Below are 21,293 nucleotides of genomic sequence, written 5' to 3' on the forward strand. Positions count from 1 at the left end.
GAACGTCATGCCGACGTCCGGGGGCCCCATTGCCGTGACGTCAGTGGGAGGAGTACGGTTCGTGCTATCCCCGTCTCTCTGGAAGTGGTCCGGTGCCCTCTTGAAACCTAGGCTGCGAGGCAAGAAAATAATGTATAAAAAACAAAAATATGAATACAAAGCCATAAGACAAAAAATATGAAAAAACCACTAGGTGTTGGCACACGACCCCACTCCCTCGGTCAGAGGCATGGTATGTTAATGGCGGTGTTTTTTTGTCTAGTCCCTTTCCCAGGAGCGGTCCGGTGCCACCTTAAAACCTAGGCTGCGAGACAGAAAAATAATGCATAAAAACATAAATATGAATACAAAACCATAAGACAAAAAATATGAAAAAACCACTAGGTGTTGGCACGCGGGCCCGCCCACGTGAACGAGAGAACGACGATGATGCCACTCAGACACCATGAGTGGTACAGAAAAAGGAGATAGTGAAGGGAAGAAAGGAGGAGTCCATTATTAGAAGACAGGTTCAGGAGGCACAGTGAGAGGATCAAGGAGATTGCAGTGCGGCAAGTGACGGAAAGCTGGGGGGAGGTTGGTAATGAAATTGTATGTGATTGTGTGTCTGTCGGAGAAGGAGCTTAGTTGTTTTTCGATTCTATTGTGGAGTGTTATGTTAAGAGGGGGGATGTTGGACTCCTCGTGAATGGAGAGAGAGGTTCTGAAGTCGAACCATTTCGTCCCAAGAGCGAAACGAATTGCTCGGTTTTCAACCTTCTGAAGTTTAGAGAGGTTGGAGGGAGCAGAGAGAGAGAGAGAGAGAGGGCAAGAGGGCAGTAGGTTAAGAGAGGGAGAATGAAAGCTTTGTAGAGGTGAAGTTTTGTTTTTGTGCTGCTGTCGCGAAATCTTTCCAGGTTGCTCAAGGCCTTGGCGGCTATAGTTGCTTTTTGTTTTATATGTATATTGAAGTTGAGGTGCTTATCTATGGTGAGGCCAAGCACTTTGTTGTTGTTACTGATGGGGATTGGGGTGGGGATTGGATCAATTCTGTTTAGTGAGATTTGGCGGGGCTGACTTCTTTTAATGTTGAAATAAGTGACTTTTGATTTTTCGGGATGGGAGAGAATTCGCCATTTCATCTCCCACAGGCCAGTCGCCATCAGTTCCCATTGAATTTTGTCGGTTAGGAGATCTAACGACCTGGCACGGGCCAATTGCGTTACATCGTCCGCGTATTGAATAGTTAGTGAGTCATTGTGGGCTGGGAGGGGTAGGTCAGCTGTGTACATGTTAAAAAGGGTTGGGGAGAGTACGGAGCCTTGTGGGACTCCAGCCTGAGGGGTAAAAAATGACGAAAAGGTGCCCTGGTGGCGGATTCTTGTCTGTCTCTCATCCAGAAAACTACACAAGATGCGTTGTGTTAGATAAGGGAGATTGAAGTTATTACAAATTTTATATTTTAAACCGGTGTGCCAAACGGTGTCAAAAGCTTTTTTGACATCTTTTGTCACGAGTGCTGTCTTGTAATATGGCTTGTTGAAATTTAGGTAGGCTACTATGCTGTTAAGGGCGTCCTCAGTTGAGGCGTTCCTCCGGAAACCGAACTGCTGTGGTGCCAGCAATCCGTTATCTTCGAGGAACGCTCTCAATCTTAAATTGATTAGACGCTCAAAAGTTTTTCCAAGAATTTCAAGTAGGCTTATGGGGCGATAGTTTTCTGGTAAGTGAGAGTTTTTTCCGGGCTTGGCAATTAGGGTGATGTTTGAAATTTTGAAAGCCTTTGGGAAGTATCCAGAGGCGAAGCAAGCATTGAATATTTTTGTCAGGCTGGATATGATTTCTGGAGGAAGGCTCCGCACCATTGGCCAGGTGACTCCTGAGGGGCCGGGGGCTCGCCGCGGAGTGTGCCTGAGCAACCTGGCGACATCTTCCTCCTCAATGGGTGTGGTGAGAGGGTGTTGTGGGTCTAGTCGTGTTAAGTGTATAATGTTATGTGGTAGTGTGTTTGCTAGGTTTTGGCGCACAATATCGGTGATATGGTGTATGTGGGCAATACTGGGCTCATGAAGAGGGAGAGGGTGTGGTTGGAAGGAGTTACGCCAGTGTGTCTGGAAGGTGTTGGTGACCTGGTCTGGGTTGGTAATTCGATCACCGTTCACTAGGAGGTACTCGAATCTTTCCCGCTGGCTTCCCTTCAGCTTGTGCACCATGTGCCAGAACTGAGTAGGGTTTCTACAGCGAGCTCCGTCCATACGGGAGACTAGAGTCCTCCAGTGAGCGCTGTGATCATCCTGTAGGCTATTTAGTATGTGTGTGCGAAGGGTGCATAGGTCTCTGTAGATGGGAATGAGGCTGTTCATGTTTTTTAAAAAGCGTGTTCTGTAGCACACTAGTAGTTTTTGTGTTTTTATGGAGGGTCTGAAGTCTATGTGAATTGTGTGTTGTTTCTTTGGGATGTGTCTGTTGGCTGATGTCAGGATGTCACTGTGTAGTTTCGCTAGGGCGCTGTCTATTTCTGTATATGGTTGGCCTTCGAGCTGTGTTGGTCGGTGTAGATCTGTAAGTGTTTCCCTGAATCCCTCCCAATCGGCGGAGCGGTAGTCGGGGACAGGTGGGGATGGGATAGATATGGGGTTGGAGGATATTTTTAGGATTATGGGAACGTGGTCTGAACCACAGAGGGGTCCGTGGGAGATGTGGTGGTGGAAAGGTAGGGACTGCCGATTGGAGAGAATGAGATCCGGCCTGCCATTCCCATTGTGGGTATAGCAGATAGGAAAGTCAGGGCCAAGGAAACGGAGGCGTTTTAGTTGTGTGAGTTGCAGAAGTTCGTGTCCGTGTTGGTTGTTCTTGTTATGTCGAAATGCTGTGTGACTGGCATTAAGGTCTGCCAGTATGTAGACTGGTAGGTTTGTGTGGTTGAAGAGATTGGTGAGGCTGGTGAGAGGGAGCCCAGTATCCGGTCTGCTGTACGTTGTGGCGATTAGAAATTGCCCGTGTTGTGTTTCGATCTTGGTGGCCAGGAAGTGAGCTGAAGGCCAGTCGGTTATGTGGATGTGTTTGATGGTACATTTTACCATGATAGCTACGCCATCATGGCGCGTACCTGTTGTGTAGCGTGTTTTGTATCCGTAAAGTTTGATGGGTTTAAGAGGTGTGCCTGTGTGGTTGAGAAGGACGATGTCTGGATCGATAGATCGAATTGCTTCTGAGATAAGGTGTCTGTTATTCCAGAAACCGCGACAGTTTAGTTGTACTACTGTGATCATTGTTGAGTGTGCTAGGTGTTTTTCCTACCCCTTAATGCGGTTCGTGTAGATGGGGGTGAAGGTTGGGGTTGGTTTGTGAGCAGGCGTTTTGTTTCAGTCTTTTTTGTGGTGTTGTTGGTTGTGTTGGTAGAAGTAATGGCACTGGTAATGGTAGTGGTAGGAGTGGATTGTGTTGGAGGGGACTTCTGGGGCTGCGATTCACCAGAAGCTGGGTCTTCTTCGGAGCCCATGTCCCTAGGTGAGAGGGAACTGGTGTCGTTGGGTGTGGTAAGTTCGGGTTCCTGAAGTGGGGGTGTTGGAGTGTGTATCTCTTCGTTTTGTTGGAAATGTTGTTTAAAGTGTTGTTGGTTGGTTTGTTGGAAGTTTGGTGGAAGCTTTATTGTGGGGCAACCGTTATATTCAAGCAGGGAATTCATGGTTTCAGCTTGCTTTTTTAAGTCGCCAAAAGAGGTCTGAATTGAATATTTTATGATAATTTCTGCAAGCAGAAGTTTCTCTGAGTTTGTGTTTGTGTTAGAAGTAGTTTGTGTGGAAGTATTGGGTGTGGTGGCTTGTGCATAGGTAGTTGTAATTGGGGTAGGTTTTGGAGAGTTTTGTTGTTGCTGACTCTCACGTTTTATGGGACATTTAAAGGAGACCGCTGTGTGTTCCCCTTCACAGTTTATGCATTTTAAGGTGAATGATTGGCAGTTCTTGTAGTCGTGGCCCTTAGCTGCACACTTAGAGCAGATCTGTTCAGTGTCTTTGCACTGGTTAGTGCGGTGGCTGAATTTATAGCATTTGTAACACTGTGTAACCGGTCTGTATTCTTCAATATTAATGTTATAAGAAGGTACTATTTGCGAAAATATTTTGATGCCTTTATTTTTGATGAGGTCGGCCTGTTGTTTCGACCGGAGACGTATTTTAATCATGTGAGCTTTTGGGATTGCGTGTATTTCTTCAATTTGGGTTTCGTTTCTAGCTTCAATCTCCATTCGGAGATCGTCGTTAGTTTTTTTCAGTAAATAGTCGTCCACACGGCGGGCAAGGATGGTCCTGGCGGATATTTCCTCTGGAGACTCAACAAGCTCGAAACCTAGGAGTTTTAAGTTTTCGTTTGCCTGGTGAGTGGTGTGTCTTTCGCGATCAGCCTCACTGGCTAGACCAACGATAATGTAAGGGCCAGATTTAAAGCATTTTGTGTGGGGAACCTGGGTCCTGGTAAAAAAGGCATTGCTGAGGTCGGCAGGGATGTTGGCAGTTTTAATCCGGTACCTTATTGTCCGGTCAGGGGGGCGTGGGGCGGCCATCTTATCATAGGGCCGGGCCCTATGATGCTGCAGCCCTGTAGGAGAGAATCTGTGGTGGAAAAGTGTTATTAGGCGTGAGTGGCGCTACAGCCTTTTGGCGCTACAGCCTTTAGGGTGCTACAACCACGAGTGGCCTATAAACAACCTATTGTTGTATCCTGTCGCCCTAGAACCTATATCCCGAGGGGGATCCTAGATGGAGAGAGGAGACCCTGAATATCTAGCCCTGAGGTAGGGATTGTACGCTCCCGGGGTGTCTCTAGGCTGCTCTAGCCAACACTAGAGGCCCCGGTGGCTAAAGAGCGCGGAGCGGGCTTGCCTAAGGCCCGATCCTGACTCTGTCGCCGGTACGAAGAAAAGAAAGGTGGAGTAGGAGGAACAGTTGGCAAAAGTCACTTATACCAGTGAGTTACTGCGATCTTCCAGCGATACCCTTAGGTGAGGCTCTCTCCACAGGGAACGTAGGGAAGACCGCGGCTCCTCGAAGTGACTGCCGGGTTGTCTATCGGTATTCTTTTTTGTCTAGCAGGCCAAAGCCTTTTTTTTTTTTTTTTTTGTAGAGTCGTTGGAAGCGAAAATGCTCCTTTTTAGGCGGCTCGTGGGCGAGTGTGTGCGCCTTGCTTCCTGCCGGCCTTTTAAAGGACGCAGGAGTGAGAGCAGGAGCGGAGCTAGGCGCCTATTGGTTCCTTCCGGACCCGGGGGGCGGAGCTTGTGACTCGGCGGCTCAGTGTAAGGCGGACCTTCTTCCTTCAAAGTTGGCTGCTGGTTGGTTAGCTGCTGCTGGGAGCTGGAGCTGGGAGAACCTTCTGCTACCAGAGTTGGAGGAAGTGTGTCGCCTCAAAATATAACATAACATAACATAACAAAGAGAGAAAAGATGGGGAGGGGGAAGTGGGGATAGTGGGAAGAATAGGGGGGTGATAAGAAGGGAATTGTAGTAGGAGAAATAGTCACTGGGGCTTAACCCAGGCGCAATTTCAATGAGGAAGGACATCTTTTTTTTTTTTTTTTTTTTTTTTTTTTTTTTTTTTTTTTTTTTTTTTTTACGTGTTATATTCATGCTAAGATGGCAAGGGAGACAAGGTCCTTATCGGGGAAAGCAGGAGAGTCCGCCACCAACCGAGCAAGCCAAGCCCAACACAGCCACAGCCACGGACGCCGCCCACGCACCCAAAACCCCGGGCTAAACCACGCACAAGTTAGGGGCCAGACTATCCAGAGCCTGCACCATCAGGATGTGAAAGAGGAGTGAAGGACAGTCAGAGTAAAAAGGGTTTTTTTTTTTTTGCTTTTTATTGGTTCAAAGAAGGACAGAGGAAGAAGTACATCCGTATAGCGGAGGGACCTACAGTTTTACGTGGGTTCCGAACCACGGATAGTAGTAGAGTGATTTGGTGATGGCAGGGATATTTAATGTATGATGTAATGTGGTGGGTGAAAAAGCGGTGTCGGTCCTTTCTGCTCGTGTCCTGTGACTCTTCCTGCAAAAAGGCCAACCTGCTAAAGAAAAGAGAAGTATAAAAAATGTTGTGGTGTTATGTGCATGGGGAGGGTGAGGATGGTTTGTGATAATGATTGACATGATGGTAGGATGTGCAATGACAGAGGCTCGAAAAGGCTCTCTCACCGCAACGAGGGGTCAAATCTAATACCATCTGCTTGCACGCGGTAAGTCGCTGGTGGCGGGGGGTGAATGGGGATTCCTGCATGGATGCTTCCAGGGCCCCGCCCCACCATCTCTTGACTACCTTCCTGCCCAGCCCTTGCCGCACCCAACTACCTCTGTGTGGGGGGTGAAGTGGCTTCCACTGAATGGTGTGGTTACCGTCCCCATCATCAGTACTGGCCGCTCCTTAACTACCTCGGGGGGTACCGCTACCGGAACGTCATGCCGACGTCCGGGGGCCCCATTGCCGTGACGTCAGTGGGAGGAGTGCGGTTCGTGCTATCCACGTCTCTCTGGAAGTGGTCCGGTGCCCCCTTGAAACCTAGGCTGCGAGGCAAGAAAATAATGTATAAAAAACAAAAATATGAATACAAAGCCATAAGACAAAAAATATGAAAAAACCACTAGGTGTTGGCACACGACCCCACTCCCTCGGTCAGAGGCATGGTATGTTAATGGCGGTGATTTTTTGTCGCGTCCCTTTCCCAGGAGCGGTCCGGTGCCACCTTAAAACCTAGGCTGCGAGACAGAAAAATAATGCACAAAAACAAAAATATGAATACAAAACCATAAGACAAAAAATATGAAAAAACCACTAGGTGTTGGCACGCGGGCCCGCCCACGTGAACGAGAGAACGACGATGATGCCACTCAGACACCATGAGTGGTACAGAGAAAGGAGATAGTGAAGGGAAGAAAGGAGGAGTCCATTATTAGAAAACAGGTTCAGGAGGCACAGTGGGAGGATCAAGGAGATTGCAGTGCGGCAGGTGACGGAAAGCTGGGGGGAGGTTGGTAATGAAATTGTATGTGATTGTGTGTCTGTCGGAGAAGGAGCTTAGTTGTTTTTCGATTCTATTGTGGAGTGTTATGTTAAGGGGTGGGATGTTAGACTCCTGGTGAATGGAGAGAGAGGTTTGGAAGTCGAACCAAGAGCGAAACGAATTGCTCGGTTTTGAACTTTTTGAAGTTTAGAGAGGTTGGAGGGAGCAGAGAGAGAGAGGGCAAGAGGGCAGTAGGTTAAGAGAGGGAGAATGAAAGCTTTGTAGAGGTGAAGTTTTGTTTTTGTGCTGCTGTCGCGCAAGATTCATTCAGTATCAAGTAATGTTTCAACTGAATTCATATTCTAATTTTCAGAAACTATCTTCCATTTGGTAGCATAACCAGTTTCCCCTCTTCTAGTTGGAAGAAAAAACAAATATATTTATTAACACTAACTCCTTGCTCTTCCAGTATGGTTTATGTATATATATATATATATATATATATATATATATATATATATATATATATATATATATATATATATATATATATATATATATATATATATATATATATAATTATAACTATACTATGAAAAGCGTTGCTTTCATAACTAAGCAGGAGAACATCATCTTCAAATAGTCGATAAGTCAAGCTCATCAGAGCCAACGACCACACCACGTTGAATACACCGCTTCTCGTCTGATCAGCGAAGTTAAGCAACGTTGGGTCCGGTTAGTACTTGGATGGGTGACCGCCTGGGAACACCAGATGTTGTTGGCATTCCAACATTTTTATTTCCTTATTTATTCATCATTTTGCATTTTCTTCCCTCCCTTGATGATAAAACAATGCAATAAGGCAAGCAGAAAAGAAAAACAAATAATAAAATGCTTCCATTGACAAATAAAGCATCTCTCTCTCTCTCTCTCTCTCTCTCTTTCTCTGTGTGTGTATATATATATATATATATATATATATATATATATATATATATATATATATATATATATATATATATATATATATATATATATATATATATATATATATATATATATATATATATATATATATATATATATCCTTATTATTCTTTTCATAGATTCTTTTCAAGATCAACGAGGTTAAGCAACGGCTCTGGGCAAAACGTGGATGGGTGACTACACAAGCTCCATCCCGCAACTGGATCAGGATCACGGGTCCCTGTCAAGCCAGTTCTGTGATTGGCCTAGACATTCCTGGGCCGAGAGCACACCCAACTACTGCTACCAACTCACATCATCATTGTTCTTAATAATAAATTCTTTTTCTTCTTCTTCTCCTTATCATTATTACTATACAAATAATAATGATAATGATAATAAATTAATAATAATAATAATAAGAAGAAGAAGAAGAAGAAGAAAAAGAAGAAGAAGAAGAAGAAGAAGAAGAAGAAGAAGAAGAAAAAGAGGAAGAAAATAATAATAACAATAAAAAAAAATAAATAATTATAATAAAAAATAAATAAATAAATGAAAATATAATATTAAAACAAGAAAAACAAGAAGAAGGAGAAGAAGAAGAAGAAGAAGAAGAAGAAGAAGAAGAAGAAGAAAAGAAGAAGAAGAAGAAGAAGCAGAAGAAAAAAATAAATAATAATAATAATAATAATAATAAGAAGAAGAAGAAGAAGAAGAAGAAGAAGAAGAAGAAGAAGAAGAAGAAGAAGATGAAGAAGAAAAAAGAGAAACAGAAGAAGAACAAGAAGAAGAAGTATAATTTTATTTATTTATCTACTTATTTTTATTATTACTATTATTATTTATTTATTTATTAAATTTAACCTAACCTAACCTAACATAATGTAACATTACCTAAACTACCCTAAACTAACCCAAACTTAACATAACCTAAATTAGCTTAACCTAACTTTGTTGTTGCTGTTGTTGTTGTTGTTGTTGTTGTTGCTGTTGTTGTTTTTCTTCCTCCTTTCTTTTTATTATTGTTCCTAACCTAACCTAACTTAACTTCAACTAACTTGACTAACCTAACCTAACTTAAATTAACATTACCTAACCTAATGTAACCAAACTTCACCTAAATGAACCTAACCTATAATATCCTAAATTAACCTAACCTAAATTAAGCAAAGCTGGCCTAACCTAACCTAACATAACCTAACTTAACCTAACCTAACCTAACATAACGTAACATCACCTAAACTACCCTAAACTAACACTAACAACCTAACCTAAATTAACCTAACCTAACCTAACTTAACCTGACCTGACCTAATCTAACCTAACTTCGCCTTACTTGAATTACATTCAAGTATCGATCAGTCAGTGGAGCCGAGGCTTGCTGGTTTTTCCCATCCTTCACAACCCAACCGACACATATACACACACACACATTCTCTCTCTCTCTCTCTCTCTCTCTCTCTCTCTCTCTCTCTCTCTCTCTCTCTCTCTCTCTCTCTCTCTCTCTAACTCCCTTCGTGATTTCTGGCATCTAGCCAAAAAGTATCTCCAATAACTTTGCTGCTTCTTCTTTCCCTACTCTATTTCAACCAGATGGCACCACTGCTATCGCATCTATTTCTAAAGCTGAAATCTTTGCTCAAAACTTTGCTAAAAATTCTACATTGGACGATTCTGGGCTTGTTCCTCCCTCTCCTCCACCCTCTGACTACTTCATGCCACCTATTAAAATTCTTCGCAATGATGTTTTCCATGCCCTCGCTGGCCTAAACCCTCAGAAGGCTTATGGACCGGATGGGGTCCCTCCTATTGTTCTCCGAAACAATGCCTCCATGCTTGCACCTTGCCTATTCAAATTCTTTCAGCTCTGTCTGTCAACACTACCTTTCCTTCTTGCTGGAAGTTTACCTACATTCAACCTGTTCCTAAAAAGGGTGACCGTTCTAATCCCTCAAACTACCATCCTATTGCTTTAATTTCCTGCCTATCTAAAGTTTTTGAATCTATCTTCAACAGGAAGATTCTTAAACATCTATCACTCCACAACCTTCTATCTGATCGCCAGTATGGGTTCCGTCAAGGCCGCTCTACTGGTGATCTTCTGGCTTTCCTTACTGAGTCTTGGTCATCCTCTTTTAGAGATTTTGGTGAAACTTTTGCTGTTGCCTTGGACATAATTATCAAAAGCTTTTGATAGAGTCTGGCACAAAGCTTTGATTTCCAAACTACCCTCCTACGGTTTCTATCCTTCTCTCTGTTTACTTCATCTCAAGTTTCCTTTTTGACCGTTCTATTGCTGCTGTGGTAGACGGTCACTGTTCTTCTCCTAAATCAATTAACAGTGGTGTTCCTCAGGGTTCTGTCCTGTCACCCACTCTCTTCTTATTATTCATTAATGATCTTCTAAACCAAACTTCTTGTCCTATCCATTCCTACGCTGAAGATACCACCCTGCACTTTTCCACGTCTTTTCATAGACGTCCAACCCTTCAGGAGGTAAACATATCACGCAGGGAAGCCACAGAACGCCTGACTTCTGATCTTTCTAAAATTTCTCATTGGGGCAGAACAAACTTGATATTGTTCAATGCCTCAAAAAATCAATTCCTCCATCTATCAACTCGACACAACCTTCCAGACAACTATCCCCTCTTCTTCAATGACACTCAACTGTCCCCCTCTTCTACATTGAACATCCTCGGTCTGTCCTTTACTTATAATCTGAACTGGAAACTTCACATCTCATCTCTAGCTAAAACAGCTTTTATGAAGTTAGGTGTTCTGAGACGTCTCCGCCAGTTTTTCTCACCCACCCAGCTGCTAACTCTGTACAAGGGCCTTATCCGTCCATGTATGGAGTATGCTTCACATGTCTGAGGGGGGTTCCACTCATACTGCTTTTCTAGACAGGGTGGAATCAAAAGCTTTTCGTCTCATCAACTCCTCTCCTCTAACTGACTGTCTTTAGCTTCTCTCTCACCGCCGCAATGTTGCATATCTAGCTGTCTTCTACCGCTATTTTCATGCTAACTGCTCTTCTGATCTTGCTAACTGCATGCCTCCCCTCCTTCCGCGGCCTCGCTGCACATGACTTTCTTCGTTCTCTCACCCCTATTCTGTCCACTTCTCTAACGCAAGAGTTAACTAGTATTCTCAATAATTCATCCCTTTCTCTGGTAAACTCTGGAACTCCCTGCCTGCTTCCGTATTTCCACCTTCCTATGAATTGAATTCCTTCAAGAGGGAGGTTTCAAGACACTTATTCATCATTTTTTTTATTTTTTTTTGCATTTCAGTGGGCATTTTTTTTTATTACATTTTTGTTGCCCTTGGCCAGTGTCCTTCCTACATAAAAAAAAGAAAAATAGTAGTAGTAGTAGCAGTAGTAGTAGTAGTAGTAGTAGTAGTAATGCTATTTTTCATATATTTAGTAATTTTTTTTTTCATATTAATATTTATATTTATATTTTTTTTGTTTTGTTTTGACATTCATACGAATGCTATAAAGGTGAAGCATAGAAATTTATTTGATTAATTAATTAATTTATATATCTATTTATTTTGATTTTTTAAATTAATTAATTAATTTATTTTTATTATTATTATTTTTTTTTTTATGTCTCTATGATAACCAAAGCATTATAGACCTTATGAAAGCACATATCCTTTAGAGTCTTGCCCTACAAAAGATTCTGTAAAGTAAAAAATAAAGGGAATAAGTGTCAGTGACGTTTGATGAATAGAGGAAGGCATGGCAGAAATTACCATAAAACGTATATAAATGAAAATTTATCTGTCTCGTATTTTCCCACTTGCGTTTGCTTCTTGAAAATTTAACTGGGTGGGTCATGTAGCAGACATATTGTTCTTTCCTCCATTGTAGTTTGTTTCCAGCAAGCCCCCTAAATAAAAAGTTTTTTTTTTTTTTTTTTTTTTTTTAAAGAAATGAGGAATTACATTCTAACGCTGATCACTGAGCGTAGACGAGCTGTTATCCTCAAGGACGTTACCTCTCTCTCTCTCTCTCTCTCTCTTTCTGTCTCTTAGTGAAGAAGAATTAACATAAGTAAATAAGACTTTAAATAAAAAGAATATATATATATATATATATATATATATATATATATATATATATATATATATATATATATATATATATATATATATATATATATATATATATATATATATATATATATTCAAAGACAATGAATATCCTCTGGGGAAGGGGTGACAATCCTTATTTAACCCTTAATTTCAGTTGAATTTTGACAAGTCTACGTTAAAATGTTTCCATTTTTCTGCAGTGATAAAGAAACGTAGAGGGGTAGCTAATATATTTAGTTGTTAATTGTATCTTTTTTCTTTCTTTTTTTCATTTATTCTTTTATTAATTTTTCTTTTCATTGCTTAATTATGCATTATGCCGACACTGCAGGTTACAATTGCAGATATTGCAAGTATTTTTGACACAATACAAGCACATCCAGCTAAACTATTGATACAGTATAGAGAGAGTATTTCGATTGCATACCTTATTCTTCATCTTCTTTTCTTCTTCTTTTGTTTTTTTTTAATAAATATAATAATAAATAAATAAGTAAATAGGTATTGTCAAATGAAATCGTCGAGATTACACAGGGGTTTCGGGCAATACTTGGATGGGTGACTGACTACACAAGCCTCATCTGTCTGAAAAAAAAAAAAAAAATGAAAAATAAGAATAAGAATAGGGAGAATGAACGAAAATTTTCAGTAATAAAGATAACAGTAAGAATTATTATAACAAGAATAAGAAAAATTACAATAAAGGAATATAAAAAAAAAGAAAGAAAGCATCCCATGTCTTTCTTCCTAATTGTCATAGAAGGGTGAATTCTTTTGTATATTTTCCAACATTTCCAATACAACGATATGAATGGGGGAAGAAAGAATAAGAATAATAGAAAGAAGGCCTCCCAACACCTAGTTCTTCGGTCTTGGCCAATTAGCTAACGGCGGGATCAGCGCAGTTAAGCAGGGGGTCCGGGCAGAACTTGGATGGGTGACCACAAAAGCCTCATCTCTCTGAGAATAGAAAAAAATAGCAATAAGAATGAGGAGAATGAACGAAAAACGAAAATAATAAAATAACAATAACAACTATGATAAAAATAAGAAGATTAAAAATAAAAAGAACAAAAATACGGGAAAAAAGTAATAATATATCTCTCTTGCTAATTGTCGTAGAATTATGAATGAAGGGTTAATTTTAGTGCATATTTTCCAACATTTTCAGCACAACAATGCAACAACAATACAGGAAAGAATAAGAATAAGAGAAATAAGCCCTCCCAACACCTTGTTCTCCGCTCTTGACCAATCAGCTGACGGCGGGATCAGCAAGGTTAAGCAGGGGGTCCGGACAGAACTTGGATGGGTGACCGCACAAGCCTCATCTCTCTAAAAGTAGGATAAATAAGAATAAGAATAGGAAGAATAATAAAAAAAATGAAAATAATAAAGATAACAATATTAATTATGACAAGAATAAGAAAAAAATAGAATAAAAAGAATGAAAAAAATAAGAATATCACAACTTTCTTGCTAATTGTCTTAGAATTTTAAATGACATGTCAGTTCTGCTGTATATTTTCCAAGATTTGTTATGAATGAGGGAAGAAAGAATAAGAATAAGAATAAGAATAAGAACAAAATGAATTAGACTAACAATAATGATCACATCTTTCATGCGGTGACTGCGGTTAATAGCCTTGGTGCCTTCAGAAACAGCGTGTTTTGCCAGTTAACCAGGCAGAAGAAGACGGACAGCGGTCTGGATTTCCCGGCTGGTGATGGTGGAGCGCTTGTTATAGTGTGCCAGGCGGGATGCCTCGGCAGCGATGCGCTCGAAAATGTCATTCACGAACGAGTTCATGATTGACATGGCCTTGGAGGACACGCCAGTGTCTGGGTGGACTTGCTTGAGCACCTTGTAGATGTAGATGGAGTAGCTCTCCTTCCTCCTGCGCTTCTTCTTCTTGTCGCCCTTGGCAATGGCCTTCTGTGCCTTGCCAGCTTTCTTGGCAGCCTTTCCTGATGCTTTGGGAGGCATAGTGTCGCCGTACTGCTGTGAGAACGAGTGTGCGTTTTCATTCAAATTCAAATTTTTATTAAGAAAAGGTGGGGTTACAAAGGATATGGGGGGGGAAGGCTTGTAGGGGGGAAAAAAAAGATGGTGAAAAAACGGAAAAATAGTATGAGGTGGATAGTGTCCGGGCAGTCCGGGAAGCTGTTTTTTGATAAGTGATGAGGTGTAACAATTGGCTCTCTCCTTAATTTCTAACAGAGGAAATGGGGTATAAGGTACATGTAACACATATTTACCTACCATATATACACAAACACTTGTATATTCATATATAGAAATATATACAAACTCATATACACACAAACATATTCGTATTTATATAAACACATACATGACATTTAAATTATATAAAAAACTTTCATAAAGATTATATAATTTGGAAGGGTCCCATCTACCGGTAGCAGGGTGGGGGTGCTGGGTCATGCTCGATGATCAACAGGCTCCGTGGGAACCATGCATGTTGGTGGTTTGGTGCCTCTTGGTGTAGCTCCAGGAGAGCATTGAACTGTTCCCAGCCCATATCCTTGAGTCGCTTCCAGACTCCGGACGCCAGGTTGTGGAGCCTGACTTTGAGGGCTGGGATTGAAGCCTCTTCATGCATGGCTTCCGCTGTTGTGAAGTCGTCCCATCTGAGGTTGAGGGCAAACTTCAGTGCAGCATTTTGCACCCGTTGGAGCCTGCTGATGACTGACCTGCTGAGGGCGTGTATGGGAACAGGGGGGTACGTCAGGACTGGGATCACCAGAGTCTTGATGAGGTGGAGTTTGAGCCCGCGGTCCAAGTCTCGGAAGCGGTACAGGGCTCCCAAGGTCCTCCTGGCTTGCTTGACACGGTTCGTCACGTGGGAGGTATATCCACGACCTGAGATTTGTAGTCCCAGGAGCCTCCCTCGTGGGCTGAAGTCGACCGGGTCCTCGTTGACCAGCAGGGGTGCTGGATTTTGGGTGGCCAGGGGGACGACCGCGAACTTGTTGAGGTTCGTCCTGATCCTCCATTCCTCCTCGAATGCGTTGACTCTGGCGATTTCCCTCCCAGTCCTGGAATTAAGCATCCTGGATGACCGACCTGGATGGAAGACGAGCTGCGTGACGTCGTCCGCATACTGGACGTTGATCCCTGCCAGAGAGCTTGGGCAGTCACAAGTGTAAATGGTGTACAGTGTTGGGGAGAGGACACTCCCCTGGGGGACCCCGGTGGAGAGAGGGAAAGGCGGTCCAGCGCAGGAGCCTATCTTAACCCTGGCGGTTCTGTCCTCCAGGAAGTCGCAAAGCAATCGTTCTATGGGACCGGGGAGCCCCAGGTGTAAGATCTTGAACTTGAGTCCAAGATGCCACACCTTGTCAAATGCCTTGCTGACATCCCGTAGGACGAGGTTGCACCTACTACCAGACGCTTTCTGGATCGCCAAGGTCTCCGTGACGACTGCGATGGCATGCGCCGTTCCCACTCCTCTTCGGAATCCATACTGCCCGGGACTGTACACGCCAGCTCCCTCCAGGTGGTCACGCAGGCGCTTCGTAACTACCCTCTCCAGCATTTTTCCCGGGGTTTCCAGGAGAGATATGGGACGATAGCTGTCTGGGAGGGATGGATCCTTTCCAGGCTTTACTATCATCCTCATTTCTGCCCCCTTGAAACCGTCCGGGAAGTAACCTGCAGAGAGAGCAGCATTGAAAATGTCCCGAAGCCTCCCCAACGCCGGGACTGGAAGATGGGACAAAATTAGTTTATTTATTGAGCTTCTTCCTGGGCAGGTGGCTTTGCTGGATTTGATGGCAGACCGGAGCTCCTCAGAGGATATGAGGCAGTCGAGTGCCGTGGCACCCGACAACCTCGCCGGGTCAGCCCTGTCGTGTGGAGTTGTTCTGTCAATGTTCTGTCGGAGGTAATCCAACACGTTGTCGTTGTCTTCATAGTCCTCGTCATCATTCTGGAAGACAGGCTCCCATCTGTCAGTTAATAGTCTTACCTTTTCTTCAGCAGAGTAGTGTCTTTGTCCGTTGCTGTCTGTTAGGAACGTAGAGTTTGGTCCGGTAGATCGTCCTGAGAGTCTTTTTACTTCCTTCCAAAATTTTTTTGGGTGTTTGTGAGAAGAGGCCAGCCTTGCAAGGGACTGAGCCCAACAGGTTGTAGCCTCTTCCCTTCTTGAGTCCGTTAGTGACTGTCTTAACTGTCTGTATCGTCTGTAATTGTCATATGTCCACCCTGTAGTTCTAGCGTTGTCACGTAATGCCTGGAGCTGAATGCGAGTCAATTGTGTCCTCCTGGAGGGTCTGGGGCAAGGGATGGTTCTATATGAGGTCTTGGGTATGTGTTTGTCAGCTACTGTCCTAACGGTCTGCATCCAGTCATCAAGGGCGCTATCAATTTCTTCTAGTCTGGCATGGGAGATGTCGTGCTGTGAAGTCATGTCTAGCTGTCTGTCGTCTTTGAAATGGTCCCAGTTAGCTGAGTGAAAGGAGAAAGTAGGGGAGATGGGGACGAGAATGGGTGAAGAACAGATGTCAATGATCATGGGGAGGTGATCACTGGAAGTGAGGGGTCCAGGGCGGATGGAATGAGCAAAAGGGTTGAAGGGGTTGATGAGCACAATGTCGGGTGAGGAGGAAGAGACTGGGCCAAAGAAGGTGGGGAAGAAAGGTCCGATGTGCTTTACTGTCTGTAGTTGGAGAAGGTTGTCCAAGTCACGTCCTACAGAATTGGTTGTGGAGTATCCTAGTGTTGGGTGTCTGGCGTTTAGGTCCCCCGCAAAGAACACGGGGGAATGTCGTCTGAAGAGGCGGAGAAAGTCAGGATGAGGTAAAAAGGGGCGTCTAGGGGGAAGGTAGGAAGTGGCAATGGTCAAGGGGCCGTCTTCTGTTTCAATGTCAATGGCTAGTGTCTCTGATATGAAGTCGTCCTCTAGTCTAGTATACATCAGGCTATTTCTGAAGGCAATAGCTACGCCATCATTTGGTTCGTTGGTGGAGTTGCGTTGGATAATCCTGTATCCTGGAATTTTTAATCTCTTGTCATGAGTTAGTCCGTGGCTGTTTACTAAAATTATGTCCGGGTCAAATTGTCTGTAAGTATTGTTTAGGTCGTACTTACGTCCGTCCCAGGCTAGTACGTTGTGCTGGATTACCTTAAGTCGAGTCATCGTCCTGTCTTGGGGCGAACCTGCTTCCTCTGGCGAGAAGTCCGGGTCCGCTGTTCAGGTGGGGGTCCTGCATGCTGGGAACGTTCGGAATGAGGCTCGGATTTTGAGGGTCTTGGAGGGTCCTGACGTCGTGGAGATTGGGGGGAGGGGGAGGTCCTTTTGAATTGTGTGTGCGCAGTGACAGAGGTAGCATCTTCCACATCTACTTCCTCTCCTTCTGGGTCTGACTCTTCTTCTTCCGATGAGGATGAGTACCCATCCCCATCGGTGGCCAGGGAAGATGAGTCCTGCCCAGGCTGGGAGGGAGCAGGTCCTTCCTGGGGGTCCTGGACGGGGCTCATTTTCCCCGTTATAGCCCTGATGATGGCCTGGGAAGGGGGGTTGGGCGGCAGCCTGATGTCCGGGAGACCGTTCATTGCCAGACTAGCTGAGAGCGTGGTCTGGAAGGAACCCGGTTCGGCACAGTTCACCATGTGGGCGTGCATGACGCACACCAGTCCTGTAAGGTTTAGTCCCTGTGTACCTTCGGAGGCTGGAGAAGAGGCTGCCTGGGCATATGAGATGGAGGTGCTCCTTGTTGATTCCGTACGCAGACGCTCCTCCTTTTCTTTATAGGCCTTTTTCCTGGCTGGACAGCGCATGGCCATGCAGCTGTGAGCCTGGCCGCAGTGAAGGCACTGTTTGATTGGAGATGAGCATTCTCTGAAGGTGTGGTCATTACTACTGCACTCAGAGCACACCTTGTATCCTTGGGGGCAGGGGCATTGCTTTGTTGAGTGGTCTTCTATGGCATAACAGGTGTTACAAGTGAGGAGAGGGATGTACGTCTCCTCCTTTATCTGATGAGGAGGAACTGATATGGAGAAGAGGAGAAGGCCTTCTGAGCGTGCCCTACGTGCCATTTCGCTTGACCGGAAGGTGAACTTAACAGTGTTGGACCTGGGGAATTTGTAGATCTCCTCTAATTTCGCCCAGGTCTGCACACGTTCCACTTCTTTTTTCATCTCACATGCCTCATGTTGGTAGACAAGGTCGTCCAGTCGGAAGCATAGGACAGTCCTCTGAGCTTTTAGGTCCGGGGGAAGAAGGGCCGTGAAGTTTTCAGAAGAGAGTTTCTGCAGTACATCCTCTTGAAAGATAGCGTCGGTGTCCTTGTCTGTGGCCGTTAGGACAACCACAGGAGTTTTCTCAGTTGAAAAGTGGTATATATAAAAGCGTGCCTACTCAGGATCAGGAGTCGCCACCTCAGCGAGCGTCCTGATTGAGCGCTCTGGGCCGATCTGATCTCGCGTATATATAGCCGTTTTTCCCAAAATTCACTACTTGCTCGCAGAGCTACCGACGAGGTTAGAGTACTCGCGCTCCTCATTTATCACCAACAACAACAACTACTACTACTACTACCACAACATCCATTATCATGTCTGGACGCGGCAAGGGAGGAAAGGTGAAGGGAAAGTCAAAGTCCCGTTCCAGTCGTGCTGGACTCCAGTTCCCGGTCGGCAGGATTCACCGCCTTCTAAGGAAAGGCATCTACGCCGAGCGCGTGGGTGCTGGTGCCCCCGTGTACCTTGCGACAGTTATGGAGTACCTGGCTGCTGAAGTCCTTGAGCTTGCCGGCAATGCCGCCCGTGACAACAAGAAGACTCGCATCATCCCACGTCACCTGCAGCTGGCCATCCGCAACGACGAGGAACTTAACAAGCTCCTCTCCGGAGTCACCATTGCACAGGGTGGCGTGCTGCCCAACATTCAGGCCGTGCTCCTTCCCAAGAAGACTGAGAAGAAGTAAATAAAGGGCCTCCCTCCCCTTCAGCCAATATCACCATTAATCCGGCTCCTCTTCGGAGCCACACGTTCAAACATCTAGAGAGTTGTGTAGACTATACTGGTATATCAATAATAAGCAAGTAGTGTATTTATTTTCGAGTTAGTTATTTGTTATTATTATTATTATTATTTAGTCAGGCACGCAAGTGACCGAGAATAAATATGTATACTATATTTCTACTAATGTACCTGCTGTGTGTCACAGTGGAGAGTTGATTAGATGTGTTGCCTATTGTGATATGTTGAGCGTCTTTTTCATCTCAATGTATATTTTGTTTTATGAGAAACTGAGAACGATGAGGGGCGTGATCATTGAAATAAGTCAATGATAATAATAATAATAATAATAATAATAATAATAATAATAATAATAATAATAATAATGATAATAATAATAATAATAATGATACTTGGAGAAGACCTGATGAAGTGAGAAAGATGGTTATAATTAATAATGGTTTCTTTTCTTAGCTCAGATAGTGATAGTGAACATGGTTATGAGAAAGTAGTAGTAATAATAGTAGTCTATGGTCCTTCTTTCTTTTCATGTTTGTGGACCTTAAAAAGGTCCGGGAGATGATGTTATTCAATGATGATAATGCAAGCTGAATAGCTGGCACCATCTCAATAATGGAGCGATTTAACCACCAAATCCGTACAGGGTACGGCCCTGACGCTTGAGGGCGTAGACAACGTCCATGGCAGTAACGGTCTTACGCTTGGCGTGCTCGGTATAGGTGACAGCATCCCTGATAACGTTCTCAAGGAACACCTTGAGCACCCCACGAGTCTCCTCGTAGATGAGACCAGAGATGCGCTTGACGCCACCTCGGCGAGCTAAACGACGGATAGCAGGCTTGGTGATTCCCTGGATGTTATCACGCAGAACCTTACGGTGACGCTTGGCGCCTCCCTTTCCAAGACCCTTGCCTCCCTTGCCGCGGCCAGTCATGGTGATGAGAGCTGCTAGTACGACGTCCGAACGGTCTAACAGGAAGCTCACGAATGTGCCTCAAAATAACATAACATAACATAACAAAGAGAGAAAAGATGGGGAGGGAGAAGTGGGGATAGTGGGAAGAATAGGGGAATGATAAGAAGGGAATTGTAGTAGGAGAAATAGTCACTGGGGCTTGACCCAGGCGCAATTTCAATGAGGAAAGACATCTTTTTTTTTTTTTTTTTTTTTTTTTTTTTTTTTTTTTTTTAAAGTGTTATTTTCATTCTAAGATGGCCAGGAAGACAAGGGTTTATCGGGGAAAGCAGGAGAGTCCGCCACCAACCAAGCAGGCCAAGCCCAACACAGCCACAGCCACGGACGCCGCCCACGCACCCAAATCCCCGGGCCAAACCACGCACAAGTTAGGGGCCAGACTATCCAGAGCCTGCATTATCAGGATGTGAAAGAGGAGTGAAGGACAGTCAGAGTAGAAAGGGTTTTTTTTTTTTTGCTTTTTATTGGTTCAAAGAAGGACAGAGGAAGAATTACATCCGTATAGCGGAGGGACCTACAGTTTTACGTGGGTTCCGAACCACGGATAGTAGTAGAGTGATTTGGTGATGGCCGGGATATTTAATGTATGATGTAATGTGGTGGGTGAAAAAGCGGTGTCGGTCCTTTCTGCTCTTGTCCTGTGACTCTTCCTGCAAAAAGGCCAACCTGCTAAAGAAAAGAGAAGTATAAAAAATGTTGTGGTGTTATGTGCATGGGGAGGGTGAGGATGGTTTGTGATAATGATTGACATGATGGTAGGATGTGCAATGACAGAGGCTCGAAAAGGCTCCCTCACCGCAACGAGGGGTCAAATCTAATACCATCTGCTTGCACGCGGTAAGTCGCTGGTGGCGGGGGGTGAATGGGGATTCCTGCATGGATGCTTCCAGGGCCCCGCCCCACCATCTCTTGACTACCTTCCTGCCCAGCCCTTGCCGCACCCAACTACCTCTGTGTGGGGGGTGAAGTGGCTTCCACTGAATGGTGTGGTTACCGTCCCCATCATCAGTACTGGCCGCTCCTTAACTACCTCGGGGGGTACCGCTACCGGAACGTCATGCCGACGGCCGGGGGCCCCATTGCCGTGACGTCAGTGGGAGGAGTGCGGTTCGTGCTATCCCCGTCTCTCTGGAAATGGTCCGGTGCCCTCTTGAAACCTATGCTGCGAGGCAAGAAAATAATGTATAAAAAACAAAAATATGAATACAAAGCCATAAGACAAAAAATATGAAAAAACCACTAGGTGTTGGCACACGACCCC

At 44.2% G+C, this 21,293-nt stretch overlaps 1 protein-coding gene and 1 non-coding gene across 2 annotated transcripts; one reads left to right on the forward strand and one right to left on the reverse strand.

Annotated features, from left to right (window-relative positions):
- The first annotated feature begins 7,638 nt into the window (after positions 1 to 7,638).
- Positions 7,639 to 7,757, forward strand: LOC135114590 (5S ribosomal RNA). Its single transcript, XR_010275563.1, has one exon. It is a non-coding gene; the product is annotated as a 5S ribosomal RNA (ribosomal RNA).
- A 5,838-nt stretch (positions 7,758 to 13,595) lies between these two features.
- Positions 13,596 to 14,039, reverse strand: LOC135114380 (histone H2B-like). Its single transcript, XM_064030284.1, has one exon. It carries the CDS (start codon positions 14,031 to 14,033, stop codon positions 13,725 to 13,727), a length of 309 nt encoding a protein of 102 aa, XP_063886354.1. The 5' UTR covers positions 14,034 to 14,039; the 3' UTR covers positions 13,596 to 13,724.
- Between the last annotated feature and the right edge of the window lie 7,254 nt (positions 14,040 to 21,293).

The sequence above is a fragment of the Scylla paramamosain genome, chromosome 27 (genome assembly GCF_035594125.1).
Source record: "Scylla paramamosain isolate STU-SP2022 chromosome 27, ASM3559412v1, whole genome shotgun sequence".
NCBI classification, from domain to species: domain Eukaryota; kingdom Metazoa; phylum Arthropoda; class Malacostraca; order Decapoda; family Portunidae; genus Scylla; species Scylla paramamosain.

Excerpts from the sequence above, each read along its gene's own strand:
- LOC135114380 (XM_064030284.1), bottom strand. The coding sequence starts at position 14,033 with ATGCCTCCCAAAGCATCAGGAAAGGCTGCCAAGAAAGCTGGCAAGGCA.